Source organism: Heterocephalus glaber, unplaced genomic scaffold, assembly GCF_053883595.1.
Source record: "Heterocephalus glaber isolate CG9 unplaced genomic scaffold, H.glaber_assembly_v1.0 deba00000676, whole genome shotgun sequence".
Taxonomy (NCBI): domain Eukaryota; kingdom Metazoa; phylum Chordata; class Mammalia; order Rodentia; family Bathyergidae; genus Heterocephalus; species Heterocephalus glaber.
Genome location: NW_028258156.1, coordinates 27,801,856 through 27,812,175, shown reverse-complemented (window position 1 = coordinate 27,812,175; position 10,320 = coordinate 27,801,856). Strand labels below are relative to the sequence as shown.

Genomic DNA, 10,320 nt, shown 5'->3' with positions numbered 1-10,320 from the left:
CGCGCTCCCCGCGCACCGCGCACCCGCACGAGCGGCCCCGCGCCCGGCCGCCCCGCCCCCGCCTCGCCCGCCGCCGCCCGGAGCCGCTCGGGCGCCGCCTCGGCTTCCTCCGCGCCGGGGCCGCCGCAGCGCAGCCTCGCGGTCCTCGTCCCCAGGCCCCGGAGCCGCGGCGACCCAGCCCACTGCCATGTCCAGGAGCCTGAGGAAGAAGAGCCACTGGACGAGCAAAGTCCACGAGAGCGTCATTGGCCGGAACCCGGAGGGCCAGCTGGGCTTCGAGCTGAGGGGCGGCGCGGAGAACGGCCAGTTCCCCTACCTGGGCGACGTGCAACCCGGCAAGGTGGCCTACGAGAGCGGCAGCAAGCTGGTGTCGGAGGAGCTGCTCCTGGAGGTGAACGAGACCCCGGTGGCCGGGCTCACCACCAGGGACGTGCTGGCCGTCATCCGCCACTGCGAGGGCCCGCTGCGGCTCAAGTGCGTCCGGCAAGGTGAGCGGCGGGCGGCGGGCAACGCGCAACTTTGCCGGGAAGGTGCGGCCGACGCCACCGGCTCCGCGGGCGTCAGTGCGGCCCGCAGCGCGGCCCGCGTTTGGGGGAGGGAGCGGGGTGGCAGGGCGCTGGCGCGGGGCGTCCGGCGGGAAGAGGACGCCTGGGTCCCGGGCCACTGGCCGGCCGGGAGAGGGGGCGGTCACCCTGGGGCGCTCCGACGGCTCCCAGGTAACTTTTTGCCCGCCCTGCGCGTCCTGTGGCCCCGCGCGGCCCCGCGCCGACCGACGCGCTCGCCCGCAGCCCGCGGCCGCAGGCGCCGGAGGACCAGCCGGGGCCTGAGCCCGGGGGGCGCCCTCGCTCTGGGCTGTCCGGGCCGGGTCCCCTCGGCCGCGGGGCCTGGGGCGGCTTCTGGGCGGAGCTGGGCTGGCGGGCGGGCGCGGCTCCGTCTCCGACCTGGCTCCGATGCGCTCCGGGAGCGCTGTGGCCCGGACCTGCGGAGGCTGGGGTCTCCAGGACCATGCTGCCCTCCTGTGTCTGCCTCAGTGGAGCCTGGTCTGGGGCGGAGAGAGTGAGGTCTAAGTTTGAGCAGACACACGTGACTGCGAAAGCCGCGCATCTGCGGTCCACACGCGGTCGCACACCTGTTCCAGCTCCGCGGACCTTCACGCGTGGCAGGTGTGCACGTACGTGTGTTGCACACGCGTGGAGCGCTCAGGGCCTTGCGCCAGTGTTCCCGAAGGTGCAACCGAGCCTGTCACTGGATTTTCAGCTCTGCTTAATCCGGCTGTGGAGAAGTGCTGTTAGGGAGTTCTTCATGATAGTTATTCTCTAGAAACGTGTTCAAAAGTAAGCAAGAGAAAAGAAGTCCTGGAAAGTTTTTAAAATGAAAATTGCCGCACAAGAAAACGTTTGCACTGAGATTTGTTGAGTGGAAGTAGAAGATGACTTTGGATAGTCAACTGCAGACATTTCCGTGGAAGTCAGCATAGCATGATGTTGTGTCTCTGAAAGATACGAGCTAGGAGGGCCTGGGATTTAGCTCAGTGGTTTCGCTGCCTGCTTCGCAAGCACAAGGACCCGAGTTTGATCCCCGGTACCCCCCCCCCAAAAGATACGAGCTAGGTAACCGATATCATGGTGTGTCTCACAACCACCCACCTAAGACCCAAAGGTCTTAACATGCTTCGGGTCATGATACTACATAATAGCAATAAGTACACGTGTAAAGTTGCAGTTTAGGGTCCAAGAATTCTATATACAACTAATAACCGTGGTTTTGCTGGCATCAAGCTTGGTACTTGTAATGGAAAATATGTACTGTATGTGAACGAATTGTTATATTGGACTAATAGTGCCTGGCTATGGGAGTGAATAGGGTGCAGCGTCTTACGTAAGATGTTGTGTTCCGTTCTGAGTCCTACATGTTTGAAGTGCACCTTGGCAAACTAACACTAGCAAGCAATAATATTCCACAAGAAAAATGAAGGGGGGTTTATTTCATGCAATTCAATGGGAAACTGAGAGCATAGTTGTAAATATATGAACTATCAAGTAAGAAAACATTACTGACTATCCTGTGACAAACCTAAGATGAATAGAGGAAGTCTTTGTCTTTATTTAAAAGAAGAGTGTTCGAACAGGGCTTTCCAAAAGTCTGTGAGCAATATTGTGAGTTGAAGCTCCCAGCATTCTGGATTTCCTGAAGAAACTGAAGAGAGGAACCTGGGTTAAATATCATTTATAACCCTCCATGCCTTGGTCTAAGGGAGTCTTGATCATTAGACTTCTGTATTACATTTTATTTGGAAGATTGTCACTTTTAGACCCTGGGAACTGTATTTATGTAAAATGATGTGTTTAGGTGAGCAGCTCCACACCCTCACCTGTCCCTCAATAGACTCCTGGAATGACGCTCCTAAAATCCCCAGGGAAAACTGAGTCTGCCCCTGAATCACTGCTGACCAAAGGAGAAAACAGCCTTGCTTGTTTTACCTTTTGGGGAATGTGTAAACTTGTTGATTCTTTTAAATCTAGTGATTCGTGTATACCATTCTCTTAACAGGTCATCGTTTAGCAAATGATACAGGGTTGTGTTTCCTGGGTATCAGCATGAATGTCACTTGCTAGACAGTCACTTAGAAATTCTTGGTTCATTAGGCATATTTCTGGAGAGTCAAAAACTTGCGTAGTAGAAAAACGTACACACTGTTTAGTCATAGTATTTTTAAATATTAATGAGATTGGTTTTCTGAGTATTCATTCAGGATTTCATCATATACTCCATTTTTATTTATGCCTTTGACTAAGTTTACATCGTGGTCATTGTAATTTAAAGTTTTTCCAATTTTAAAAAATGATGGGCAACTAAAATTTCAAAACAAAAGATAGGTAAATTGAATTTTTCTGTACTACTTACATGCCTTCAAAACCAGTTTTAGAAACTGTTTACAGTGGACCTTGAAGTTACAACTGGCCTGACATATGAACAACTTGAGTTAATTAGGTGAGTGGAAGATTCATCTGCCTCTTGTTATCTATAGTGTGTACACAGATACACAACCAGATTTCAGCTGTATTATCCTACAACCAACTTGAGTTACAACCAGCCCTCAGGAACCACCGAAGTTCGTAAGTCAAGGGTCCACTGTAATTAAATTCAGGGGATTCTTGTAAAATTTGAATTTAAGCTCTCTGCTTTTAATCTACCCACTGATGAGGTCTACATGAAGAATACTGTTTGTTGTCACATGCAATTTTTTTTTATAAATGATAAATTTCTCATGTATAATAATAAACTTTCCTCCCTAAATTATTCCATTCTAAGTTAGCAGTTGCTTTGTGATCTCATTAATACAGTGGACCCAGATGGAGAAATTTCTCAAGTGATTCTGAGGTCTGTCTTAAAGTGCCAAAGGTTCTTTTCTTTTCTTCCCTTTTCCTTTTTCTTTTAGCCTTGCCACCAAAGCACGCAGCAGCCCGTTCCATAGACCTTGTGCCCTGCATTTCCTGCACTGTGGCTTCTTATGCAGCTCATACCATAGGGACCTGCACATCCTGGATTTATTTTCCCATTTAATATCACACAATGGAAAATAAAAGGCAACAAAGTTTTCTAATATTCCTGTGTGGAAGATGGGCCAAATAGGGCCTTTGAAATTTACTTCTAGAGGGGATCCATGTTGCTGTCCCTCCTATTGCTCCTTTCAGAGCCACCTTCAAAGGAAAGTGGACCCACATGCACAGGGTCACACTTCCTTCTTGGGTGACCTCAGGCTGGTATCATAGGATAAAACCTCCATGCGCCCTTTAATTTGGAAAGCTGAAAACAAACGATGATAAATTTTCTGGCAACAAGGCCCTATTGTCCTCCACAGAATGTGAGTTATATGAATTACTATTCAATAAATAAACTTTAAAGATTTTGATCAGGTAATTGTTTTAAGATAAAAATTACCTTTAATATTTGGAATGATGTTAATGAGTCATTTCTCTTTGAGCGTAATTTATGAGAGATTCTTGTGTAGCTTTCTAGAAATATATATGTGTATATATATATATTTATATTTTCAGTGTTATGACCTTGAATGTTAAATATGATCCTTTGCTGTTTTGTTGTCTCTGTTTTGAATGAGTAATCACAACGTCAGATCCTAGCTGAAAATTAAATGCCACCTTTTCTGCTGTTAACATTTACGCTGTACAATCTTCTGGCTCATCTACTGTGCTCACTTTCCTTTCTAGTTGCTTGAAACTCAAACATTCACTTTCATAATGAGAAAAAGTTTGCACATTTGACATCTCAGATTGCCTGGAGTTTAACAATAAGTTTCAAATGCAGCAAACCTTGGCAGGCTCCTTAGCCTGAGCGGGTGGGAGACAGAAGTGCTAGGGTGTGCAGCCTCCGCAGTAGACTGCCTGGCGCTGAGCCCTGCGTGCCTGCTCTCTGGGGAAGTTACTGACTTGGGCATGGTGGGATCACCTGGAGAACAGTAAATAACGTACATATTTAAGTCATGTAATATCAGGCAGATAGATAGGCAGCATTTGGTGGATTTTAACAAATATTTTTCTAAGCACATTAGTAATTTTGAGCTATAGACATTTTGAAATACTTTTTACTTTCAAGATATTTATTTTCTTAATTGAGATTAACTGAAAAAATATGAGATGATATATCAATAGTATCAGTAATTTCCAAGTTGTATTCTCGAAGTTTTTTTTCCTTTCTGTAGAATAAAATGAATTCTGTTTTTGAAAAGCATTTCTTTGAAAAGTAATGTCATTAAATGCAATGGAACATATTTTCACCTTTTAAAAATAACTCCCACTGATTCTACCTTTTTGTGTCAAGATATGCTATTTCATACATATTTTAGACTTTGGACAAAGTTTATTTTTTCCCTGTGATTTATTCCCTTTGTAGCCATATCTTTCCTGCTAAACAGTTGGTGAATATATTGAATTGTTTACTCTAAGCTTGACAAGCATAGAAATTTTATTAGAACTCATTAAGCTCAAAATTTATGTATAATTCTTGATTTATTTCTCAGCTACAAATATTGGTTCTTCATAAAGGAGAACAATAAAACAAAATTAAATAATAAGTAGTCAGTCAAAATGTATTAAAATCAGAAATACATCAAATTGAGCAAAAAGTATACTTTGCATTTTTGAGACTAAAAATAGCTCAATATAAATAATTTTCTATATTAACACTGTTACAAGATCAAACAACTAACAATATTTCACTCCTAGAACCCTGGTAATTTCAGCATTTTAGTTGGATTAATCAAATCCTAGAATTCAATAGAAACATCCATCTTGAAGTTTTATTGTCGAATAATTCTCAAAAATTTTTCTTAGCTATACTCTGGCTGTTTATCATGACAAGAACCATGTAACAGTGCCTTCAACTTTCTTAGTATTTTCACTTTTGAAAAATTTTTATTGCATTCCATTTTCTGATCTCTTCTGTCTCTAGTAAGTACAAATGTGATATTTCCTTGAATAAAATTAATTATGTTACATACTTTAGTAAGAAATTCATAGATGTCAAATTGAAAAGTTAATCAGACTTAGAGAAATGAATCTACTGAGAATGTTCTTTTCATATCCTTGTTGACAGTCACTTTCCTTATTGCATTTCATTAACATTTTATGAGCTTTTTTAAAAAAGCACCCCATTTTAATGTTGCTATTTTAGTTTTAAAGCTGCAGGTTGTGTCCAATCTACAGCGTTGACTGTTGTGGATACCATGGAAGGGACACTGAGTTTCTCTGAAAATTGAATGTTAACTCAGTTGCATCCAATAGATCTATTTCCAAAGACCCATTAGGCTGATGAGTAGATGTTTTAAATGAATGATTGGATTCCTTTCATTGATGGAAATAATTTTGTGACTTGCTTTGCCTTGCTTTTCTCCATGTACTTGTTATATGAATTCCTGTGAAGTTTTGCATCATTCCCAATAGTTTTTGTTTACTTAAAACTTCTCACTATTGCCATGGTAGTCATCACAGACAGAAATAACCAAATACAAATATGTGATGGAAGAAAAAACCTTTACTCTGAGAAGTAAAATATATTTTGTGTATATTGATTTTTCTCATGATAAAATTTGTGGAAGAGATTTTATGAACATTTTAACTGGCTTTAGAGAAGTATTTATATCCATATCTCTGCATACATTTTTATATATGTACATTGAATCTTAGTGCTTTAATGCCATATATATATATATACACACACACATATATGTTTGTGAAATCAGAAGATATTCTGTAAATACTTTGAATCTTATTAAGTGAGTATGGAATGAAATAGCAAGAAACAAAACTATTTAATTTTATAAATGTAGATTTTAAAATATATCTTTCCTTGTGTTTGAAGAGTTTTTTTTTAAAAACATGTGTTTCCCAAATGCTACAGTGAATTATTTATATTACCACGGGTCAAGAGTAGAACAAAAAACTGATTAGACATTACATTTTCACTTAACAGACCTCAGAGAATGTTGGAGTAAAAGTATCAAGTGCAAATCCAATTATGTATTTTTCGCCTTTATTACTCATTTTACAAATGAGCAATATTGCCTATCTTTAATATTCTGTGATGCTGCGCATAAGAATGTGCCTATTTAGTTGCAGTATATGTATGAATACAGGAATAGCAAGTGCTGTAGAAACCCGCAGATTAATCTACCGACATATCCTAAACTTGTCAAAATTTGATTAACCATATTTCAAGCACAAGCAGGTTTCAGAGAGATACAAGCGTATAGTGTAACATCTGTGAAGCAATCCGATGTGCCTGTCGAGATTGCCTTTCTCTGTAGTCTGTGCTGTAAGTATGGTAAAGGTCCTTTTTATTAGAAAAGGCTTCTTTTAAGAAAGCAGGAAATATTTAGGCTTGGTATGTCACCCAAATCCTCCCAAACATCTTGGCTTCTTTCCCAAAGCACCTTGAATATGATAAACTGTCATCTTTCTTGCCTTTCTAGCGAGTCAGGTACTTAGGGGGTAAATATCCTCTTGGTGTTAGGATGCAGAATGAGAGCTAAAGAAACAGAAGGAAGTTGCTTTGCCCTCGGAGGAGGTAAGGATGAGTGTTTTTACCTACCTGCAGTTAAAATACTAAAACTCTTGTTAGCGTTTCTTCTTAGGCATTGCCGACGACTGGACTTCCTTTATTCCTTGGTGGGAAACACCTGTACTTCCCTTCTCTCTGCTTAGTGTGGAGACAGCCTAGTGCATGTCGGATTCCTTCCTCTTCTTGAATGTGTGGACTGCACACGCGTGCGCGCGCGCACACACACACACGCACAGTTCTCAAACACTACAGTCCAGTGCAGGTTTAAAACAGTAGTGCTATAAAAGCATGTATGCATATGAAGATCCAGTGCTAAGCGTTAGAGAAAATAGTTACATAGAATCATTTCATGTGTTACAAATGTAGCAGGAGAGCTTGCCCAGTGACCCATCAATTTTCAGCTGTGAGTGATATTTTAACCTTATTGGCTCTGATGTTGGAGACCAACATGATATAATGAAATCAAGAATCTAATTGATTTCTATATTTTGTATATATTAGTTCTTAAGGGATGATAATAAGTAATCTCTTTAAATAGTTTAGATTTCAGTTGTTTTTATTTGTATCACCAAATGGTGGACTATATAATGTCCCATACTGTTCTATAATGTTACAAAAGAAGAAACAGGGTTAAGGGGCATATTTCTTCATGATCTGGGCAATATATTTGCAGAATGGGTTCAATTTTATTGATTTAAGTTTATCTAAGTAAAATGAGAGGCTTGTATCCAATAATATGAATACACAGCATATTTCAGTTCTGAAGAAGCATTTCAAAACAAGTGAAATGATACCTGCCATATATATTTATCTAATATACAAGCAATGGCATTTATAAGTGAAGAACGTAAAGAAAATTTGAAATTAGCAAGCATCTGAGAATTTTCAGTATGAAATGAAGAATGTAATACTTTGAGTCACATTAATGTTTTACTTTTAAAACCATTTTCCTGATGTCAGATTAATTCACTCTGGAGTATTACTGTATATAAACTTTTACAGTGCATGTATATCATAAATCAAATATAAAAAATATAAAATGAGAAGTATCATTGATAGCCAAAACAATATACTGAAGTACCATTATGAATCAATAAAATGCTTTTTAAAATCCTTATCATAAGTCTTTGTTTTATTTATTTATAACTGCTATATTAAAACAAATACTATGGTAATGGCATATCATGTGATGCTTCCATGCAGGTATACATTGTGTAAGATGAAGTCCACATAAGCATATTACCTTCTCAAGATTATCACTTTTGATGGTGAAGACTTAACACCTTCTGACTCCTCGAATTGCACAGTGCACTATTATCTGTAGTTTCCCTGCCGTGCTGCAGTGACCTGCACTTCTTATTCCTGTCCAGTTGGAAGTTTTTGTTTTGTTTTTGAGACAGGGTCTCACCATGTAGCTCAGGCTGGCCTCTGGCTCCCTGGGATCCTCTTGGCTCAGCCTCCTGAGTGCTGGGATCACAGGTGTGTGCCTCCACCCCCAGCTCCAACTGTAATTTAGTACCCAGTGATCTCCCTTTCAAAATTAATTAAGAAATCTTCGTTTTATGACGTGAAGCGCATCCAGGTGCCCTTTGTGCTTGGGGAAATTGGCTGTTAAGGCACTGACTGAGCAGGTACTTTGCTTGGCTGAGTAACTTTTCAGATGGGATGTAGAAATACAATAGTTGGTTATCTGCCTAGCATGCACTTCTCTTCCTCTCCTGCATCCTAACTGAGATGCTGGTGTTTCTTATCTGGCTCCCATTCTGCCCAAGGGCATGAATCTCACAGGTCTAAACCAAGCATAGCAGTGCCATTTCTTTGCCAGTGAGTTTTTTAGGAAATGGCTTATAACCTTGTTCTAAGTAATGAAAAGTGAATTCCCTTGGGGACATTCTAAGAAATTTCTTCTTAAAGTAAAATTCAAGAAAGACTTATTCATTTTTCTGTCCTTGAAAGTGTTGCTGGAAGCACCCGTGGGCATCTTGTAATCCTGAGGAGAAAGAGCCAGGAGAAGGAGGAGGAGGAAGAGAATGACCCCAGGGTAGTGGCTCCTGAGTGAACTTCGGAAATCTGGAGCCCACAGTGAGCCCTCTCCCTGGACTTCTGCTATTGAGATAATAAGACACAGTTACTGAAGACATTTAGACTGAGTTCTCTGCTACTTCCAGTAAAAAAATCTTTGTGGTTTCTGTAACAGTAAAATGGTATAGAGACAGATATTTCCTTCCAGTTTTGTTTTGAGGGACATTGATGAAGATCTTTCAAAAACAAGTAATTTGGAGAATAAAAAATATATAGCTTCTGTTAAGCTCAAAGTCTGGGTATTTCTTCATTAGCTCATTCAATTTTATTTCCATTTTAAATTCTGTAAACTTTTTTTATCATCCTGAGGTAAAATATGTAGGAATGTAAATTCACTCTAACATTATCCAAAGCAGAACATAAGAAAGCAGATCAGTTACCAAAATATACCAACAGTGTATGCCAAAAGCAATGCGAAATACTTTGAACTATATGGTGTTTACAAATGTCTGTCGTTGATCCAGGAGTGGCTGTAATTATAAACTGACTCATCACAGTGTCCCAGCTCCATTTATTCAGGGATAGAAATCATTTACTAATTATTCCACAAACACTTACTGGTAGCCTGCTCCTTGGCAGGCACTAATCTAGAGCATAGTTATGGAAAAATTGGTAAAACATCATGAAGACATCATGTGTATCTTTAGGTGTTTCAATCTCTGGTATATCTGTGGGCCCTGAGTTAAAAGTCAGTAGAAGAAGGTTCTTTCCATCAGGTAAAGATACCTTCCACGATACTTTCAGAATAGAAGGTGGAAAACAGTGTATCTTAGAGAACTACGCCCAGCAGTCCCTAATAGTCCACACCGTATATGCGTGTGTATATGAATGTGTCAACTCTGTGTGTATTGTCACCTTGTGCTCAGGCTGCAGGCCAGATAGTGATGACACAGTGGTTTCCAAATCCTGATCACACCCCAGGATTTCACATTGCAGCATAATAGTGAGGAGAACAGAGCTTCAGAGAAAGAAGTTTGGGTTCCATCCTAGCACTGCCACATGCTAGAGGGGAATTGAAAAAAAAAAATTTTCATCTCTGCCACCAGGTCTACCTGTGGTAAAATAGGTATCATTACAGAATTTTCTTCATAAACATGTTATGTGATGAGACGTTATAATGCCTACAATGTGCTTATGGCAGGGGCTAGAATTTAGTATAGG

At 40.9% G+C, this 10,320-nt stretch overlaps 1 protein-coding gene across 12 annotated transcripts in view; it reads left to right on the top strand.

Annotated features, from left to right (window-relative positions):
- Positions 1-92: 92 nt before the first annotated feature.
- Positions 93-10,320, top strand: part of Magi2 (membrane associated guanylate kinase, WW and PDZ domain containing 2) — a 1,273,508-nt gene continuing 1,263,280 nt past the window's right edge. For 10 of the 12 annotated variants that reach the window (XM_021253974.2, XM_087206545.1, XM_004839744.4 and 7 more), the window contains exon 1: positions 94-488. In XM_021253974.2, the coding sequence (XP_021109633.2) occupies positions 188-488 (301 nt within the window). In that variant the 5' untranslated portion in view covers positions 94-187. Of the gene's footprint in view, positions 489-10,320 lie in introns of all 12 variants that reach the window. The other 2 variants (XM_087206547.1, XM_087206550.1) reach the window with 2 other exon arrangements.